Source organism: Canis lupus, chromosome 5, assembly GCF_048164855.1.
Source record: "Canis lupus baileyi chromosome 5, mCanLup2.hap1, whole genome shotgun sequence".
NCBI lineage: Eukaryota > Metazoa > Chordata > Mammalia > Carnivora > Canidae > Canis > Canis lupus.
In genome coordinates, this window is record NC_132842.1 from 13,739,222 (window position 1) to 13,761,660 (window position 22,439).

The window sequence follows — 22,439 nt, forward strand, 5'->3', positions numbered from 1 at the left end:
GTGAATCTTCTAAAGCAAGAACTTGCCTGATCCCAAGACCAGCAAAGAGGTCAGTACAACCAGAGCACAGTTAGTTGGGGGGAAAAAGTAGTTGAAAGTCTAGGAGTAACAGGGGCCCAGGGGATAGACCTTGGGAGGCCATTTCTTGGACTCTGGCTCTTGTTTTCATAGAGATGAAAAGTCAGTGCAGGGTTTTCATCAGGAAGTGACATGACTTATATTTTAATATACTAACTCTACCTGCTGTATTAAAAACTGATTGAAGAAAATCATGAGTAGGAACAGCATGAAGACCAATCACAGGAAGCTTTTTATAAGAACACAGGCAAAATGTGAAGATGACTTGGATCACAGAGATAGCTGTGGGAATGGTGATGAGTACTAAATTTTAAGTATATATTAAGGGCACAGACGAGAGAAAAGACAGAGATATGGGGAATTATTAGGCATGGGGTAAAAGAAAGCTAGGAATCAAGGATGACACCAAGGTTGATCAAAAGGATGCAGCTATTTACTGAGAGGGGAAAACCTGGGGGTGGGGGAGTTCTGGTGAATTCAGTTCACTACATTATATTTTGAGAAAGCTAAATGACTTCTGCTCATCAGCAAATGGATGGTCATCTAAAGCCACGGTATTGGATGGGGTCATCAAGGGAGTAAATATGGGGGGAAAAAAGAGGCCCAAATTCCAAATGTTGGAGCACTACCAAGGTAGAGATTGGAAAGTAAGAAGGAATCAGCAAAAGAGATTTAGAGTATTAGCCAGAGAAGGAGAAATTTGGAGAGTGGAGTAACTGAAAGCCTTATAAATAAATAAAGTGCTTGGTGCTGCTGCCAGGTAGGTCAAGTAAGACGAGGATAGGGAAGTGACCAGCACAGGGGTCAGTAACGGGGGCAGTTTTGGTGCCATGGCAAGGGTCACAGAAAATGAATTTAGAGCACAGACAATTCTATCAAATAGATTGGTTGTAAATAGAAAGACATAGGGGAGTACACAGAGGGAGAAGTGGAAACAAGAACTTTTTATAAGACGGATGAAAAAATCCAATACTTTTCTATGTTGATGAAAAAGATCTGGTGGTGAAGGAAAAAATAATAATGCAGGAGAGAGAAGTCAGAATTGCCCTAATTGTTGTCCATTAATAAGAATATTTCAATATTTATCTAAAAGTTGGAATCACAGTATCTCATATATTAATAATTAAAAAGTCAAAAATATATTTAACAGTTTCAAAGGTAAGTTTAATGAATAAACCAATGAATAATACACTTTATAGCAACTGCCCTGCCCAACAAGTTATCAGTTAAATGTATGTTGTCTTTTTCCTTTATACAATATACTTGCTTTATGTAAATGGTATCTTCAAAAGTAAAGATTATATTTTTAGGGTAAGGTGAAGATCATATTTTAATATTTATCAATGAGGATCTGTATTGTGGTTGCTGCACTATGTATTTGTGAAGAACAAAATCTACTTTTATATTCACATAGTCCTTTGAAATGGGTCACTAAGTCCACATTTTGTCCATATACTTTCACTGCAGAATTTAAAAAGCTGAATACCCTGCTATGATTATCTTACCTAATCAACTCTGCTAGAACTCTACAAATATATGCCCAACTCCTAAAACATCCACAAGCAATGTATCCTCTTGTAGCATAACATATGTATTTGGAAGAGCATAAAAAATAAACTACTTTTAAACCAAGGATTGGCAAGAAAGCTAAAAAGTAAACATTTTAGGCTTTGAGGGCTAAACTGTCTCTCTTAAGTATGCTTCTTTTTCAATCTTCAATCCTAATCACTTACCATCCTTTATTTTATTATTTTAAAATGTAAAAATAATTCTTAAGTTGTGGGCCATATAAAAAGAAGCTGAAGACTAGATTTGGCCCATGGGCTATAATTTGTTGACTCTTGCTTTAAACTGCTGTATAAAGGATTAGACATGACCCAGGTGAGTCACATCTCAGGATTAAAGTTGGACATTTATTTAAAATGCTTTATATTCTATAGAAAGGAGATATATATTTTTTCCAAAAATGGGAAGAAATTTCTACTTGAAGTAGCATGCTCAGAAATATGCTTGTATCTAAAAAATCAAGTTAGTAGTTCTTTTACTGAAAGCTACAAAACTTAGAATATAGCCACAATCTCTGATGACATAATGAATCCAAATTGATACTATTTAACTCTTAATTACTGTACCTGTAAATCGTGAAAGAAAAATGTCCAATAACATTTAATATGTTTTAATTCTCCTATTTTTCCTATATTACGATTATTTATATAGAAAGGAATTAGATTAAAAATATTTTAAGTCAGGAGAGCAAAAGCTGTTTTATTAACTGCTTTTGGCTTGTCAGATCCTTTAAGACTCTGATAAAGGTAATGGACTCTTCCTCCAGAAAAGAGATATATCCAAACTTCTGCCTTAATTTTAGAGAAATCCAGACTCCCTGAAACTAATCCACAGATCTTAGGTGAAGATTCTTCAATCACTTTACCCCAGCAGGTAACCTTAAATGAAGTTTCTAAAAAGATAAAAATCTAAGGAATTACCACATAATGACAAGTAAAATTATACTATATATAATCTAAAAATCAACACAACAATCCACACTCTTATTGCTGGTGGATGTTTGAGTAACTCAAAGCTTCTTACAACATGGTCTTAATGAAACGTTTTTGTCTCTCCACACACAGTCTGTGTCTCTGCTGCAGTCTGGCCAGTTTCTCACTGTGCCCAATATATGCCATATTTATTTCTGTACTTTTCTCATGATGGCACCCTTGCCTGCAATGCTCTTGCCACACATACTCAAATTCTACTTATCCACTGGGACCAAAATTAAATTCTACCACCTCCATCATTTCTTCTCTGATAGCATAACTTTTTTTCCCCTGAATGCACTGGTTTTACAACACTATTCAGTTAATCCAATAATAATTTGCATTATCACACTGTTTTTGTATGTTTAGTCTCCCAACTATTGTGCCAGTAACAAAAGGCAGAAATACTTCTTTTGCATCATTATCCTAGGCTATAAAGCTATTACAAATATGGGATATTTTTCATAAATGTATATTGAATAAATTAATCAACTCCAATGGCTTTAAAAAGTACTGGTTTGATTTCCCTATATAAATGTTGATTTGGCAAAAATTTGAAACCAAACCAAAAAAAAAAAAAAAATCAAAAACCCAACTCCATGAAGTGAAATGGGAGTATTTAATTTTGAAAACACAGAATAAACAGTGACAGATCCTAAAGCTAGGGAAAATCCCATAAACTGAAAATTATGATCATGATTGCTTACTGGTGTTTTCCATGGACATGATAAAATGCTTTTAGTTCAAATTTTGTGGGCTAAATAGAACACTAAATCATAACTTAGTGGTGTAAACTGCCAAGTCTATTAAGTATTCCACTATGTGCTAAGCATTTGCTTATTAATTCAGTGCTATATCCAGTATTCCTCTTCCCATAAAATTTCCCAAGGGCATCAGTCCCAGGCAGCACTGCAAAGTACGCAGAGTTCCTACTTCATAATTCCCATCTAGCCCCTTTAGTATCTCATCCCTCTAAAACCAGGAGCTTTCATTCTGCTTCCTGACATCTAAGATTCTCTGCAGCTCCCTACTTAGTCTTGTGCTTAGGCTTCAGGTTTCACCTCATTTTTATCACTCCTTTCCTCTACCAAAATTTAATGAATATTTATTGCAGTCACTTTAAATGTTGCCAATCATTCCATATGAATAAACTCACTTTAAAGTGTGGCTATTGTACACTAATTCAAGATTATAATGATAGAAGCACAATTTTTAAAGTACGGAGGCATTACAATGCCTTTTATATCATATGTATGGGAAGATATGACTTCACATGCATGTTGTTAGCAGTACAGTAGGGGAAATATAACTATACATACAGATATATGGAAAAAAATATGATAGGACAAAACCATGCCTACAAACATTAGAAACCGTACCTTATGAAATTTGTAAAACAAGAGATAGTGAGAAGATAAGATTTACAACTTTCCCCAAGTATAAGAGTTCTTTGTTAGCGCCGTTATTAATGAATGTCAAGTCATGCATTCATTCAGTTAATAAACAGGTCTTTAGCTGTACAAAGCAGACCTGTGCAATGGTTCATACCTCAAATATATGGATGCTAACCTCATTATCCCCTTCTACCACTAAAACTCATACAATCCATTCCTCTCCAGTGTTTGGACTTAAAGGGTACCACCACCCACTCCTGCTCAAGTCAGAAACCCATGAGTCATCCTGGTGTCTCTGTATTCCTCAGCTCATTTAATTAATCTGCATGCGCTAAAAATTCTTACTCCTAAATCTCTCTCTAATGTGCCCACTTCTCTTCATCCTTACTGTCACCACACCAGCTCAAACCCCATTATCTCTCCCCTGGACTTACTGTGAAACTTGCTGACTTCACATCTTTCTATCCTTCATGGGGCAGATGTGGCAAGTCTCACGGTACATTGATATGAGGCATATAGCCACAAGACTAATCAGCAACCATTATCAGTAATATGGGCAAATCTCAAAATCAGAATATTGTGTCTGACTTCTTTCACTCCTCTGAAATGAGCATATACTGTAAGGCCCCGTTTATATAAAGTACAATATAGGCAATACTATCTATGTAGTAAGAAGTCAGGTGAGAGGTGTCCTTGTGGGTGGGGTAGCAAAACTCACTGGAAGGAAAAAGGACAGGGAACTTTTAGGGGCTGATGCTGTTCTGTTTCCTCATCTGGGTGATGGTCACATAGGAGTATTCACCTTGTGAGAATTCATGGAGCAATATACTTATGATATGCTCACTTTTCTACTGTATTATTATGCTTTCATTAAAAATTCTAGGAAAAATAAAATACAATGTTCAATGTCTTCCCACTGTTCTTAAGCTAAAGCCCAAAGGCCAAATATCTGATAATGATTTTAAAGATACTTTAAAGATCCTTTCCCTCTCTCCTAAGTATTTTCTCTTCATTGTGTCTTATTTCTTCCTTCAGGGCTTTCACGTATGCTTATTCTGCCTTCCCATTTTGTTTGACAACCCCTAAGAATGCTTCAGGTTCAGTTAAAATTTCATTTTGGCAAAGAAGTCTTCTCTGACCCCCAGATTAGGTTAGAATCCTATCTTCTTCATACCACTCCATCACACATCTTTAGCAAGCTATAGTTTCTAGGAGTGCAGGGAATTTATTTTATCTACCACTCTATTCTCATAATTTTCTATATGTTTGATGACTGATGGAATAAATTTATTTCCTAAACAAGAATATGAAAAGCAGTTGTGGCAGTTTCAAAGTCTATGTACTGCAGTATAAACAGTGAAACTGTTAAAGAGTTTTGACACATGAACTGAAAAGAGTTAAATGCTAAATTGTTTATACACAGAAAGATATAAGCCATGCATGTAGGCATGCAGAGGCTACTTTTAATTATTTTGGTTTATTTGAAACTTCTATTTTTTTTGAAACTTCTATTTTAAACCATAATCTATGTTAATGAAATTGATATGAAATTGACTGTTAAGTAAACTTCTACTCATCTATGTTCAGATGTTGGATTATTTTTAAGCTGCCATGTAAACCAAACTTGTACTAGTGATTTAATGAACTGAGTAGGTGAATTAATTTTATCAATTTCTTTGAAAGCATAGAATATTTAAAATTGCTCTACCTCAAATTAAAGAAAAACTATTTCTAAATATTTGTAAATGTTCCTAAGAAAAAATTAAGCTTTTCTATTTTAAACATAAAATAATTTGATGAATTAAAAGTAAAAATACAACTTTTATTTGTTACAATTACCTACAGAAAGTAACATAAATGGCTTACTGGGTAGCATATACAAACTGTTCTTCTTGGATGAAAAACCAAATCTGGTTCTCTTGAAAGGTTAGGTTCTACAAAAGCAAAGCAAAAGAGCATAAGTGATAAATAATCACTTTGAGAATTCCCAAAGGGAGGGAAGGGAATCAAAACTGTAATCTATTTCAGAAATCAACACCATTTTCTATAATGAGCTTTATATTATGTATTTTAGAATCTTTAAGAAAAATTAAATTATTAAATATTTACTTATTAAATATTATTAAAAATTAAATATTAAAATTAAATATTAAATTTAAATAAAAAATAAGGGTGGCTCATTTGGTTAGGCATCTGCCTCGGCTCAGGTCATGATCCTGGGGTCCTGGGATTGAGCCCGAACTGGGCTCCCTACTCAGATGGGAGTCTGTTCTCCCTCTTCCTCTTCCCCGGCTTATATGTGCACGCTCTCTTTCTCTCTCTCTCTCAAATAATAAAATCTTTAAAAAATATATAGGTAGTGTCCTAAGTTGTCTTACTGTTTTCTGCTTTTGGGAATGACCGCTTTTTTGTGAATCATCCCTCAAATTTCTCTTCATTCTAACTTCAAAAATGGTATAAATTCATTACATCCTGAATTAGGCACACTTTCGTGGCTACCAGAAAGAAAAAAAAAAAGTAAAAAAAGGTATTTCCTTTAATTTGAAAAAGTATTAGTTTCCTTAATATAGAATTTGATTACTTACTAAAATTCTACTGTAATAATAAAACATCTTCTAATAAAAAAATGAATGACCTTAAAATACTCTCATCACAGAAAAACGTGAAGTATGTACAGTCTACTGTAGACTTTCTTTAGAGACAGAACTAGAAGGAGTCTCAGGCAACACTGCTCAGTGTGATGTTAATTAAAGCAATTAACTGCTTTTTTAATATTCTCAAAATAACATTATTTGCCTATTTTCTTGAGTTTTACTCTCTTTGAATAAGGGATTTGAAAAGAGGAAAAAAAGTAGGAATCAAATTATAATAGATAATTCATTTTTTCTTTAACTGATCTTTAAGAATAGTCTCACTCTTTACTGAGGGGCCATTTTTATGTAACAGCTGGTAAAGATTACAGTCAAAGGGTAGAATGGAAGAAACTAGTAGCAAATAAACTGCTCCCCGTTAGGCTGATATTCTCAAATTTAATTAATTCAAGGTAAAACTTTTCCTTCTAAAAACAAGTACAATGTTTTTTTAGAACCAAACTTTATACTTTTTACAAGTATTAAATTTCAAATGAGTAAAGGCAAATAACGTATTCTTTAAAATTCAGCTTATCAGTAAAGTGATAGTGTTAGACTTATCAGTGGCTGTTAACCAAATTTTTTGTTGCAAAACCCTTCAAGAATAGGATGAAAATTATGTACACTCTTCCCAGCAAAATACACATACATGTGAAATTTTATTATAATTTCAGGGGATTCACAGACCCTTTAAAGTTCATCCAAACATCACTGGGTAAAAAAAAGGAACTACATTTTAAGATATTTTACAGCTTTAAATTTTGGTTTCAGAAATAAGGTTAAAATCTTTAAACCAAAGGAAGTCAGTCTTGAGAATAAAAGTGAAAACCCAAACACAATTCAGAAATTTACTCATTGCTGTTAAAGATATTAACTCACAAAGGCTGAACACCTTATCTATATATAGATGTAGGTGTTAATTTGACAAAATAATTCATACCTCAGACCTTAGAAGTTAGGCAAAGTAAGATTCTTACATAAACCTGGATATTTCTAGACATGAAAATGTGTGATATTCACAGCTTTCAAATGACAATAAGTTGTCTCTTCCCACTCCCCTCCTTTCCAGGTTCAATTCCTTCTTAGACTGAGGAAGAAAACTATTATATAACATAGGCTATATTTGAGACTTTTTAGGTGACTGTTTCAGGAAAAGAGTAATACTTTCAGATCCTTAAATTTCTTATATAAAAATAATTTTTGGATCACTGCAAAAAAGAAAAAAACCAACACATTAAAACAAACCTTACCTGTAATTCTTGTTCTCTGAAGGAAATGCAGTAATTATAAACATATCCACACTCTTGGGTACATTCTCCTAAGCATGAATGGATTTGGAATGCGCCATAGCTTAAACTGAACTGCTAAACTGCAAACCGCACTGGCGGCTGGATCTATCTGCCTTGCTGGTAATGCAGACCTGTTACCTAAAGTCATTCACCTCGTGAAGGCAAGTGTTCCCCCTGAGAGGGAGTGTGGAGCTGGTGTAATTACTGTCCTTAGAGAACACGAATTATAAATGGTCTCCTTTTTAGAGGTTAAGAGGGATAGATCTACTACTATAGAAACTGTTACATGCTTCAAAATGGTGCTAAAACTTGAACATTAAGAATGTTAAAAAATAAGGATGAAAGCTGTTCTTCTGAAAAAGAAGCCCTCAGGCTGTCGACTGTGTCAGGGTCCAATGATCAATACCAGAGCACAGAATTACAAGTACTTAAATACTTGCCATGTAAAATAAGTCTTATCTTGGCATTTAGCATCCTAATATTTTGTGTTAATGCTTGCCAACTCGAGATGATGTGATAGCTGCAGTGGGCACCAATGGTAAGAAACTAACTTGAAATAGCTAAGACCCTGAAAACTGCCAAGACTGTTATCAAGGGTAAAATGTTTTTCATAAGAGGTGATACTAGCAATATGCTTTAGATAATTTCTATTTTAGAAACTCAAGTAACTAATCACACAAGCCATAAAATTTTATAAACCTTTAAGCTTAATGTAATAATTTAGATTTATAATGTTTAAATTTTAAGGATTGAGTTTCCACGATAAAAACCCATCTTCTGTCTTAAATATCTTAGAGAATTACAAAGAAACGGGCTGTAGATAGTTTCTGGTTTGCATGCTGATTTTGAGGGGGTTATCAAAATTCCCTGCAGAGGAAGAGATTCTCTACCCTCTAGTCCTACAAGTATCTAGGAAGCCTGATGATGTCTTCTACTTAGTTAAAACCAGCATAGGATTGCCATATAAAATACAGGCACCCAGTTTAATCTATATTGCAAATAAACATTTTTTTTCCTACGTACATTCCAAGTATAGCATGGGTGACAATTATACTGAACAGTTACTCGTTATTTACCAGAAATTCAAATTAAACTGGGTATTCTGCTTTTTGTTCTTGATTTTTTTGTTTTCTGCTAAATCTGGCGACTCTAAACCTGGGTAAGGGTAGCTTACAGAGTCACCCAGTGGAATTCAGCATGGATGAGGCTAAAAATGGGAGCTTCACTCTTGGTGTAGATCTGCACTAATACAGTAGCTATTAGCTACATGTGGCTGTTGCGTACTTGAATGTGGCTAGTTCAATAGACAATTTTCTGTAAGTGTAAAATACACATCAAATTTTGAATACGTCATTGAATAAAAGTAAAATGTCTCATAAATTTTTATACTGATTACATGTTGAAGTAATATTTTAGATATATTAGGTTATTTAAATGTAATTAAAATTAATTTCGCTTTTCTTTTTCCCTTTTTAATGTGGCTACAAAACAAACTTACAGCTATATATGTATTTGTGGTTTGTATTATATTTTTACTGAAGAGTGTTGGACTAGATGGCTCTAAGGAGAGGGCTGGGCTAAAATGCCCTTGTTCTTTCTCTAAAATATCAATACTGGCAAAAACAATATCAATACTGGTAAACATAGAGCTGCCTCTCTTACCTCCCTTTAGCTATTAGAATAGGTAGGGAGTATGATTATGTCAAAGAAACTAAATTTCTAGTAGGGACAGTTTCCATGGATTAGCTATGACTCTTTAAAAATAAAAACAAAACCTGACATCTAAGTGCTAGTGAAAGACAAATCAGAAACCTGATCTTTGACAAATCATTCTTACATAATTCAAAAGAAGAAATAAATACTAGGATGTATATGTGTATATGATTAAATGTGCATATGTATACATAACAGATCCTAGTTCCATTTCCAAGAGATGAATTCCTTAGTGCCAATATGTTGGGTTTTCACTTCCATATGTTATAAAAATCAAAGAACAATAGTTTACTTTAATGCCTAATATGAATGGAAGTCTTATGTTATTAATAAGAATTGTTTAAAAAAGATCTTATTTTTCATACCCTAGATACAGAAGGCAAGATCTTAGTGGTCCCCATTATATATATCCATGCTACATAACTTATTTGAAATTAGAACACTAGTTGCAATGTGGTGAAATAAATTTTTCTTTTTATAAAATATATTGCCAATACTATTGTAAAACAACTCATTTTTAAAAAGATGGGGTAGTTTTTTTATTTAAAAAATTCAGCTACAATAATGCTTTAGTCTAGGCACCACATAATAATCTATTTAGTTATTCTTATATCCTTACATTTTCAGTTGGTTTGACTTTCAATTCAAATTTTTTTCTAAACTGGCTCAAAGAGTTAATGCATTCATCTATTCTGTCTCATGCCATTATAAAAGTTAAAAATGTTTAACATACTCTGACAAATAAAAGTTCAAAAGAATTATATATAGGTTATTTCCAAATACACAGTAATCTCTACATCTTCACTATATTAGCTATATCATACCTACTTTGAAGATTTAAATATTTTAAAGTTGCTGACAGTTACAACAGCAAGACCAGTTCTAATTCCTCAACTATTTTCATAACAAAACAGTAAACTGGTTCTCAAAGTTTTTCCAAAAAAAGTCTCAGCTCCATTTTTTCCCCATTCTAACAGCAAATGCAAAGGGTTTTTTTTTTCCTCCTTAATATCTTTTATTATGCAGATATAGGAAGAATAATTATTTTAAAAAGACAATAAAATTTATCATAAACCAAAGATAGAGCTACTAGATAAAAATCAACAGATTTCTCCCAAATTTAATGCTTCATTCTAGAAGTTCACATCTTTTAGAACTAAAGTTTCCAAGGTCACTTTAAGGAAAAAAAAAAAAGATAAATGAAACTAGATGTATACTAATTAATTTCTTCATCAGCACCTTAAATCATCATTGTCAATACTATAGTATCCTGGTGACTACAACACGAATGTTTTGTTAGACGTTTAATCTCTTGGTGGCAGCCCAAATTATCTTATTTAATGCTAACCTACTTTTAATCTTGACATTTTCAAAATCAACATGCTCCTGTTCTTCTTCATAGTCAACGAATGGTATTCAAATGACAATTTAATTTAGAGCTGGTCTTTTTGGGAGGTGTCAATACACTGTATGATAGAACAATAAGGTTTTCTGATATTAGAGTTTAGTAGAAGTAAAAGTGAGACACTAATTTATTTGTCCTTTATGAGGTTTGTCTTATGGAACCAACAATGTATATTTCTTTATTTCCTAGAGATAGGGAAAAGCTGTAAGATAGGAAAAATACCTCTCATTTTAAGTAACTTTTTTCAATTAGGATCTGCCATAAGCAATTTTATGATCATATACTTACTAAAGATTAAGAAGGTCTTTGCTTCCATACTTTCTGAATCTTAATACAGATTTAAAAAATGGTTTAAGAAACTTTCTCTGAAGGTAAGAGACAGCTTCAGAAAGATCATAAAAACAACTCTTCAGAGTAGTTTATATCAATTTAAGCTATTAAATCACCAGACTGCTTAAACCGCTATCACTGCTTCAAAATTCTTGAATGTAAACCTGAAGACATCCAAGAAGAGTTCTTGATGAGGGATCAACCATAGCAGTTACTAAACTGATTTAAATGCCGGCTGAACTAGAAGACAAGTTTTATTAAAATTGGGATTTAAAATAAAACAAAACAAAACAAAAAAACCCCACCCATACATCTCTAGGATATGCCTCACTTCTAAACAAGGAAAACCATCTCTTGATGTACGTGTGTGATGCCTTGCCCACAAGTGGCTGCCTAGGCCATCCGTCTATGAATGAGGAAGTCTGATGGCCTCAAATCCTCAATGGAGCATTCCAAAACCAGACCTGCATTAGGAGCTTGGGCTCATGAGTGTGCACTCACTACACAGTGCTTACCTTTAGAGAACAAGGTGGTTGACACAAACTGATCAAGTTCTCACACCCCACACCTCCAAGAACACTGAAAAAGATCTGCAGATCTTTCTTGGTGCAGGAGGGACCTCTTTTTAATCTTCTTGTGGTGGAAGTTAAAGATTTTCCTGAAGGAGGAGAGAAGAGTAAAATATTATACTGAGATCATACCATCTGGTTCAAGCTTATCTACCTATAGTACAAAATGTAGGTTCTGAAAAAAAGAAATTAGATAAAATCCTGAGTATTCCAAAACCACATTATCATCTTCAAAAAAAGAGTATCTTCTCTAAGGAATATTGCATGCTCCAAATACTACTCCTTAAGCCTAAAACCTTCAGTGGCTAGTTTAACTTTATGTCAGCACTGAATTATCAGTTGGGAAGTTGAGAAAAATGCAGAGAAATCTTGGGTTGACAAATGATCATTCTTGTAAATTCAATTAAAAACATCAGTAAAGCTAAATTCATCACAGAACAATGAGCGAGACTCACTGAGTTAGAAGAAATTTCCCCCCATTTTTCTGTATCTCTGTATTTCCAAATAATGACATAATGCATTTACTGACAATAGAAAACTAGCCTTCTGGTTGTGTTAATTGCCACAGAATCATATATGAAGCAATCCACTAGAATATAAGCTTGCAAAGGAAAAGGGTTTTAGCTTGTTTTTTAAACACTGATTACCTAAAAAACCTTAAATAGTTTCTAAAACATAAGCACTAAAAAAAGGGAATAGGAAAAATATTAACCCATCAGTCAATATCCTCAAGGTCAAAACTTGCATAAAATAAAATAGAAAACTACAAATATTCTGAGGAGTCTGAAGCATGATAAATAGAAATAATATTAGCAATATAAAACTCTATTTACATATTAAATGCTGTACCTTAACATACTTAATGAGAAATGCTATAAATCTATTATTACAACCCAAATCCTAAAAAGAAATGGAATACTTTGTTCAGATCAGGAATCATATACTGTACCTTAAAAACATATTACCAAATATCAAATAAAGTAAGATTAATAGAGCTAAGAAGGAACATGCTTAACACATTAGCATTATTTTTCATCTTTTAAAGATACTATACTATGTAAACCAAGTGATAATTATCTAGAATTCTGCTCAACTAAAGCAAATCAAAATATTACAATGAAATCAGAAGATGCCATTCTATCAGCATATTTATATATTTTTTAAATAAATACGTACAATTTGTTCAATCTCAAAAAACACAAAATTTAAACAAGAAATGCTGAACACTACTCATTTATTTTTCTGTAACTTATAGACTGTTATTGAAAACAGACTGATTTCCATCAAGTGTTTTCTAATCTTTTTCAAATTTGATAAACTAAGGAGAAAAAGAATGCTAAAATCAGATTAATCAGTCATATTGACTGATTCATATTGAATCAGTCATATTCAAGGACTGAATATGATTTTTAACCCAAAATGCAAGGTCCCTAGAATCAGAAGAAAGAACAATTATTTAGTACTTGCTTCCATTTGACCCCAAATTCCACAAATATGGAATTGGTCCTCAAAACAAACTGGACAGCCCATAAGGGGCATTTCATTTCAGGGAAAGGACATTCATGATATACTGCCAAAATCACAATAAGAATACAGGTAGTAAGTCTAGGATTATGCTTACCCTGTATCATTAAAACAACGGTTTAGCTGACAGATTATACCTTAATTACAGTAGTAAAAAGCTTTCCACATTTCACAAATAATTCAATTGAATGTCTTGTATCAGGGAATCAAGCATAAACTTGAAAAGGGGAAATTTTAAAACAAAGCATGAGAAGCTCAGTCTAAAACAATTTTCCCATTTTGGACATTTTACAAGCCTCTGAAACAAACTTTGTGGGGAAGATATGAAAAGAGTTACAAAGAACTAAGTGTAACAGTATGCCAAAAGGAGCTTAGAAGGGGTAAAGGAAAATGTGAAGTTGGAAATTCTGCTAAAAGAAAAAGATTCTGCTAGCTGGCTGGATCCCCTCCATGCGCAGGAGGAGAAGAGGGAACCTAAAATAGAGGCATTGACTAGGAAGAATTCCTTTACAATCCTTATTCACACTGTTGAAGAATGAATCTTTTGCCTTGTTTCTACAGCAAGGAGGGATGAAGTCTATCATGTTCAGATATTTAGTGTTCAATTTTTAATTTCACTTGCAACTATATTATTATGCTATACTAACAACTTAAGTTCCTTACAAAATTGCCCTGAGCAGCCTTTCTCTTTTTCCTCTTGACCTGTTTTTCATCCTGCCTATAGTACTGTTTTTCTCCCCAAATTTGTACTAAATTCTAGTTAATCTACAGTGTAATATTGATTTCAGGAGTAGAATTAGGGATTCATCAGTTGTATATAACACCCAGTGCTCATCACAAATGTCCTCCATAATACCAATCACCCATCTAGCCCATTCCCCACCCACCTCCATAAACCCTCAGTTTGTTCTCTATCATTAAGAATCTCTATGGTTTGCTTCCCTCTTTTTTCCCCCCTTCCCTTATGGTCATTTGATTTGTTTCTTAAACTTCACATATGGGTGAAATCATTTGTAGTAAAGAACTGTTTTTATTCCCATTGAGAATCCATACTCGTGGACTACTGCTCACAGCTAATACTCAGCTCATACTACATAGAATTCTACAGGCAGCTTCATTAATAACTAGATCAGTTCAATGAGATAAGATAGGTGATGTGCTTGCATGACAGATAACTATCGTATTGCTATAAATGTTGCTAAACAAGTATGAAATTGAGATGAAGCATTTAGTCATGGAATGATATAATCAGAACTAGTTGGCAGCCCATACTTTATGGAGTGCTGATCTAAGTTACAAGTATAAGGTCTTATGATACTGTTCCTTACACTTTTTACTAAAACCACTTTCCAGTTTTAATTCATTTGTGCTCTTAGAAATTATTGACTAATACATAATCAATGACTCGTTGCAGTACATTCTTTTATCAGCTCTGTAAATCTATACAACAGCATTTTTTGCAATGGTAGAAATGTTCTATATCTCCTCTGTCTAAATGGTAAACATTAGCTATGTGTGCTACTGAGCACTTGAAATGTGGCTAGTGTGACTGAGGAACTGAATTTTTAGTTTTACTTAATTTAAATTAATTTAAATGAAAATTGCCACATCAGGCTAGTGGTTATTATACTGAGCAGCATAATGCTAGAGTGATGTATTGTTTTCAACTGATGTTTTAAATCAGCATTTTTAAAAAGTCACCCATTTCCTCCAATCCTAACACAGATATTTTAATTCTGAGTATTATTCTCCTTATGTACATACAGGAATTTACATACTTGCTTTTTTTATTTTTTTTCTTTATTTATTTATGATAGTCACACAGAGAGAGAGAGAGAGAGAGAGGGGCAGAGACACAGGCAGAGGGTGAAGCAGGCTCCATGCACCGGGAGCCCGACGTGGGACTTGATCCTGGGTCTCCAGGATCGCGCCCTGGGCCAAAGGCAGGCGCCAAACTGCTGCGCCACCCAGGGATCCCGAATTTACATACTTGTAATCACATCATATAAACTTATTAATTTTTTGGCAATTACTAAATTACTAACAATTTATTTTTTTCCACCTAACATTTCTCTGTATTTCTAGCACTGCACTGTCCAATACCATGGTCACTAGCCCTACATGAGTATTTCAGTGCAAATAACGTTAAATGAAATGTAAAATTAAGTTCCTCAGTTGCTTTAGCCACATTTCATGTGTTCACATGTGCCTAATAGATACCATATTGGGAAGTGCAAATTACAGAACTTCTCATCAACATGAAAGTTCTATTGGACAATTGTTTTAGAGTCCTCAAAAAAAAACTATTTAAAGAAAACATGATATTTTACATTGTGTCCTATTTAAGTCATTTTTTCTATATCTATGACTTATAATTAGCACAATATTTATTTCCTAAATTCCTTATTAGTGAAATATCTGAACAGTATTGTGACTCTCAGCATATACTCCTGGTGTTACATTCCAAAAGTGTTTGGTGTTGATCATGGCTTATCTTGCCAATATTAGATTTCTTTCTAAAAAAATTTAATTCCTTTAATACAGTGAAAAAACTGCAAAATCATTTTACTCGTAACTTTGTAATAAGTACATGGGTAGGTATTTTCCTGCATTTATTATTCATATTTATTTTCATATTCTTAATCTATCATATTTTCTCTCACTTATATACTAGGATCTTGATGCCTAAATTAGCAAATTCTGCAATAATATAAAATTATTAAAGCTATTATCATTTTATTTGCAACTTCAAATGCAGAGATTTCCTACAATCTCCCATGATCCTTTTAATTACAATATTTCAGTCTAACAATTTTTTTCAGATATTCAAGTACATCTTTATATCTTGGTGACTTACACTAATGCATCAAACATGAGATGCAAAGGTATAGTATATGCTTTTTCTTTTAAATTCCTATGGTTGTATAAAACACAAATGAAACATTTTTTTTGGTCTAATCAGTTTTGCAGTTATACCACCGAAGACTACGATCTAACAATATTGAATAAATAATCCTTTAGGTGGTCTCTCCTATAGGAAAGAGTTTTTATCATATATTCAGTTGTTATATGTAGATGGGACTAATTTTGGATTCCTAATAATGCTGCAATGATCCATGTTTTACAAAATGGAAAAAAGGTTTAATCTTCAGAATTCCCCTTAAGAAACCAACTATATTTACTTAGGAAAGAGGGCATGGATGTGGACAGTAACATTTTGCTCAAAGACCAAGAAAAAAAGTCTGCTGGTAAACTAAAAACTGCTAAGTTTTTGAAACTCGCTAAAGGGGCCAATTTCATACCTGTATTGGCACTAGCAGAAATCAGGGTGGCATGCAAGCAGAAGTAAGAAATATGAAATGCATTAGTCAGGCACAGAAATCTCATCTGTAAGTCACAGGATGAAGAGCATTTCTCTTAACTCTCACTGACCAGGAAGTCAGGGTCAAGTAAAGTTTATATTTAAATCTCCCAAGAGGCACAGAGGTCTCTTGTAGTTAGCCAGGCTGCCTATCTATTCCTGCATCACTCTACTAATTTAGACATTGTTGCCTTAAAAGGTTTCTGATACATATCAGGGGTGAGACTTCCCCCACTGCAGAATCACTATAAATCACTTAGAGGGGCACCTGAGTGGGGCAGTCAGTTAAGCTTCTGACTCTTGGTTTCAGCTCAGGTCATGATCTCAAGGTCCTGGGACAGAGCCCAGGGATGGGGCTCAGTGGGTAGTCTGTTGGAGATTCTCTCCCTCTCCTGCCCCTCTCGCTGTGCTCTCTTTAAATAAGTATATGAGTCTTAAAAAATCACTAGGAATTTTGAAAATTAGAAGTAAACCCAGAAATCTATAAATTACTTATAGCCAATTTTCCAATATTCTCATGATTCAGAAAGTTTCCATTTATTTGATCTTAAAATATTTTCAAATATATTAATAGTTTCTTTCTAAAGTTCTAACACCTCTCTCAAATTTATTGTTAAGTATTATATTTTGATGTGTTACAATTCTGAGTTGGGTCTTTTTCCATTATTACCAATGTAAAGATACGTTGTATTCTGTACTTCACTGAATTTTTATTGTACATAAACAGTTTTAAAGCTGACTGCCATATGTTTCCCTAATCAATCATGTCATCTAAAAATGAAATATTTTGGTTTTATTTCTTCTTCTTCAGGTTTTGTCCATTGACAGTGTTAAGTAAAAATGGAGTTAGTGTTGATTGTTGAATAAACTAATAAAAATGGTGATTGTTTTATTCTTGAATTTATAATTATAGCAATATAAAATCATCCCTACCTATGCTACTACTCTGCTAGGAGATACGGGTTTAGTTTGCTGACTTAATGAAGTTTCCTATTCCTTGAAGCTCAACTTATCATCCATAACTTACCACAAGGCAGTACATCTGACCAAGCAGAACCAGGAAAAGGTCCTCAATTCCAGCCTGATTAAAACTGAATATGGTAATTATACAAAGTTATCCTAATACTGACAATATTCATGAAAATCACATATGAAATACTTTTATTATATAAAAATCCTACAATTACATGGGTACGTAAGTGCCATGTGCTCCTCATATCTAAAGTTACTCTTGGGCATTAAACTAGGGATTTAAGATCTATCAAAAGCACCAGGTTTCTATTTAGGATGAACTATGTCAGGGAAATCCAAAAGCCATAGTTCACAAGAGAAATTCTTTATAGAAGAATTTCCACTAATGAATGTGGAAGGGGTAGCAGATTAAAAATTTATTATCTTGCAAACCCTAATGACAGAACTGATTGAGAGAACAACCAGCAAGGGATGAAACAATGAGAGGAGACTGGACTATCACCAGACCAATTTCAGCATCACTAAAAGCATGACAAGGAGACTTTATACGCTCTCTAATGTGATGCAGTCTGAAGGAGAAGTCCCATGTATGAAGTCTTCCTGTCCACCTGCCCCATCATGAGCCAAAATAAAAGCTGAACTTTAATTAAGTATGTTGAGCTAACTTCTAATTTGCAGGCAACTCAGAGGTTAGAGAAGTAAGTGAACTGAGAAAGCTGACAGAAAAATCCAGAATAGGGATGTTACAGGGGAGAACTTATTCAGTTTCTTTAATAAGTCATGAATAGGAAGTAAAGAGGAAGAGAAGAAGGATCCTGTGTGCATTCCTCATGAACAACCCCAAATGGTACATGGCATTTTTGAAACAAAAGTGGAGGAAACTGAATAGGGAGATAATGTCAGGTCATACATAATTATTATTAATTTTGTTTGATGTCAGAAAGATGTTATGTTTATGTAAAAAATGTCTCTTTTTTAAGAAAAAAAAGAAATGCATACTGAAGAATGTAGGAGTAAAAAGAGCTAAAATATGGGGTCTGCTTCAGAATAGTTAAGAAAAAAAGGAGGAAGTGGATGAAGCAAATGTGGCATAATTTGGCTGTTTAATTTGGGCCACCGACAGAGGGCATTTATTAGACTAGTCTCTCTTCTTTTGTATATGTTTGAAATTTTTTACAATAAATTTTTAAAATTCAGGCCCCAGGAATATCACCTAATAAGCCAAATATATTCTCATGAAAGTAAAAACAGAACTTTTATTTACTACCCTATTAAACACCAAACATTCACAATCTATACAAAGCAAGGATGCAGAATATATGATGGACTGTCCTGCAAATGGCAATAGACATGTTCGCATTCTAAAAGATTCATTTTAAAATTGATTTTTTCCCATTTGCTTTTCTGCAAAACCTCCATGTCACTGAACCTTCTATCTTTCCTTTGCATCTCAAATTACCTACTTGAGTTCTCCTCTACTCCCTCTCTCAGCCAGAATTCTCCAAAACGTAGCTCATACCTAGAGACCAGAATCCTCACTGTAGCTAAGGCAAACCCTTCCTGGTTGTCAGGAACCCAGGAAAACAAAATCAATGAGTTAGAACTTAATCTTGGTTAAATGTCTATTATGTAGAACAGTGGATTCTTTTTTTCTTTACATGTTATTTTACTGAATATCTCAACAGTTGTGTCAGAAATATACTATGATCTCTCTTTTACTGATGAGGAAACTGACACTGTACATGAACTATACTAAAAAAAAACAATTAGACTTGCTTATATTGTTACAGTGTATATAAACATCTGTACAGAAAAAAATGTTTAATTCTAGTCCAATAGTACTTTAGGGAAAAATTTTTCAGAAGAAAATAATTTGTACCCCCAAAAGAAACAAACGATGTTACAGTTTGTTGGGCACACTGAATCAATGCAAGGTAGATTATTTTGCTACTTTCCTACCTCCTTCAAATCTCAATAAACTTATGCTGCTGCCTTATTTTAATGGTTGGGTCTTATTATATTAGTTGGGTCTACATTTTCAAAAATTGTTCCAATATTCAAATGACCCCTTCTTTAACCAATTGGATATTCCCTTCTCTGAATGAGACTGACTGGTCTCAGCTAAGTAACAGGAGGTAGTGTGTTACAGCCTCACTGTGCTAAGTGTAAAAGCACAAAATTTTATATTTAGTAAGTAGGTACTTAGGTATTCAGTGAATGACAGATAAAAGTTTAACATCCATAGGGATATTTGGATTTATATGCTTCTTTTAAAAATTTAAATGAATTTCTAAAGGGTGAAGTATGTGGCAGAAACACATTTAAACCTGAAAGATTTCCAGGAGCCCTTTATGCATGCCTTCATGAGCCTCTATCAAAGAGCAGCAGTGGTCAGGTACTCTTTCCCTTATAAAAAGAATTCTACAGCCTAAGATAGGATTGTCTACTTGTCATCTTATTTTCATAGCAATTAGGTTATTTTTGCTGGTTCTTGACTTCACTTTTACTGTATCAATGATTGCTTAATGATGTATAACAATTTTTTCCACATGACACCACAATTAAGCATTCTCCAAAGAAAATTTTTTCTTTGTTAATTTTATTTTCTTATAAATTTTAGTCTTCTTTCATATGATTGCTTTAATATTTCCTCCAAATAACTTATAGACTTAAGTGTTAATTCTTGCCCCAAAGATATTTTCACTCAATACCCTTGTAGCATTTTAATACTTAAAATGTTGTAGCTCCTAATACAGGTGTTCTTAAATCTTCTATTAAGCTTAAAAAGGTATCAATTTTAATTCATTAATTTTTACATAAAAAATTATTCTAATTATGATTATAGTAGCATCTAATAGTTCAATAAACATATCAAGCAAGTTCTTATGGTTAGTAGATATAAATACAACATTTTCGACCCAATATTCACTTGACTTAAAACCAGTCAGGGCATAGAACTCTACAACACTAATAATATCATTGGTGCTTTGATTAGCTACTCCCAACTATCCTCTCCTCTTTAGCAGCAGTGAATGGTGTTTAAGTGAGTCACTGAGATCACTTTGTACAACAAGTGTGTGCGTGTGTGCGTATACACATAAATTATGCTTGTTTTCTTTTCTCTTAAAATGCTTTAGTCTTTCTTTTGATGAATTAGTAAAACTAATCTGAGAATTCATGATGTTACAGAACTAGGGATGTCTTAATAATGTTGCAACAGTAGAGCTGGTAATGACTGTAGCTATTTAAAACTGGTTTATAAAAAGTGAGTTGATATATAAAAATATATATTGGTATAAAAAATAATTTGGTTATCTACTGAAAATGTTTATTAGAAAAAAAGAATCACTTAACAAGGAAATCCAGTTTGAAATTAGGCACACTGAAGAAAGTTTATATTCCCTTTGTGAAATTTTGGAACAGTACATAATTTAAATGAAAATATTTGAGAGGTCCTAAAATAGTATATGTAAAAATCAGTAATGTTGTTTCCCGAAGGAATCATGTAAAATATTTTGTAGTACAGAATTCTTTACTCTGTATATTTGAATATTGAAAAACTTAATGAATTAAAAAAACTTAATGAAGTCTTATCCTTTTATTTCAATTCAGCACATTAATTTAGGATGGATGCATACATATGTGTACACATAGAGACATACATACACACATATATGATGATTAAACTTGAGATGCTAAGATGGCCTCACAATTTTAATAGGTTCTATATCTAAGATTCCTCTGTTTATTAGTAGCAGAACAAGATCTAGGTCTTAGATTTTCTGCTTCATGTCTAAGTATTCTTCCTAGGGCCTAAACAGAGTGGTGGTATGATTATTTTAGGTTACCATGATTCTATTGCTAGCAAGTGCTAGATAGTATGTCTTTAATAGATAATTACTGACTGATCTTATTCAAACTCATTGTGATCAAGGGAAACTACATGTGTAGTATTTAAAGAATTTTCTCTCAGCATTTTATAGTGAAAGAAGTATTTCCACGTTACAAATGAAAACTAGGTTATGAAATACTTTAGATTTAATTCAAATATTTTATCTGAAAACAATTAATTGGAGTACTTGCTTGTACTTAGTATGATAATTAAATTGAATCCACAGATTTAAATTATAATTTTACATATGCAGACTTGAAAATGTCATATTAAATTTTACCCTGAAATTGTTTTTCAACTAGAATTACTTAGCAAAAGTTATTTAAGTCTTACAAACATTTTTCTTGGCTATCAAACTAAAAGATACAGTAAAAGTCTACATAAAAATACATTTTTTTATAAATTTAAAAAATAGTTTCTCAAATTACATACAGAAGTAGTAATGTAATATACGACTATTTTATGGCAGAAAATTTATTTTCTAACATGAGCAAAGTAACAAGTAGTGCTACATATGGTTAAGTTTACAAATTTTACAAATATATTGCAAACCTATTATAAGAAGAAATCCATTGTTTAGATTTCTGCAGGAAAAAAAATACTTAATATCAACATAGTTACTTCCTTCCCAAACTTACTCTAATCTGGTTTGGGCTTATCTCCCATGGGTAAATAAGATCTTTGCTACTTCCTTTCTTAGACAAGGAGGATCAGTTCCATGATACTGGGATGCACCGAGTCTTAG

The 22,439-nt window shown here is 33.0% G+C and overlaps 1 protein-coding gene and 1 long non-coding RNA gene across 16 annotated transcripts in view; one reads left to right on the forward strand and one right to left on the reverse strand.

The window, feature by feature from the left end:
• The window catches only part of ZEB1 (zinc finger E-box binding homeobox 1), a 180,991-nt gene that overhangs the window by 110,212 nt on the left and 48,340 nt on the right, over positions 1 to 22,439 (reverse strand). For 6 of the 14 annotated variants that reach the window (XM_072825500.1, XM_072825497.1, XM_072825498.1 and 3 more), the window contains 2 exons: positions 11,892 to 12,034; positions 5,876 to 5,943 (listed from right to left, as the gene is read on the reverse strand). The exons of 3 other annotated variants lie outside the window; for them this stretch is intronic. In XM_072825500.1, coding sequence (XP_072681601.1) covers positions 5,876 to 5,885 — 10 coding nt within the window. In that variant the 5' untranslated portion in view covers positions 5,886 to 5,943; positions 11,892 to 12,034. The remainder of the gene's footprint in view (positions 1 to 5,875; positions 5,944 to 11,891; positions 12,035 to 22,439) is intronic. 5 more of the 14 variants (XM_072825506.1, XM_072825502.1, XM_072825504.1 and 2 more) reach the window with 1 other exon arrangement.
• LOC140633241 (uncharacterized) overlaps positions 1 to 22,439 on the forward strand; it is a 57,634-nt gene that overhangs the window by 34,679 nt on the left and 516 nt on the right. The window contains exons 3-5 of one of the 2 annotated variants that reach the window (XR_012030876.1): positions 16,292 to 16,354; positions 17,834 to 17,930; positions 20,099 to 20,195. This is a non-coding gene — a long non-coding RNA (uncharacterized lncRNA). Of the gene's footprint in view, positions 1 to 16,291; positions 16,355 to 17,833; positions 17,931 to 20,098; positions 20,196 to 22,439 lie in introns of those variants that run through there. The other variant, XR_012030877.1, reaches the window with a different exon arrangement.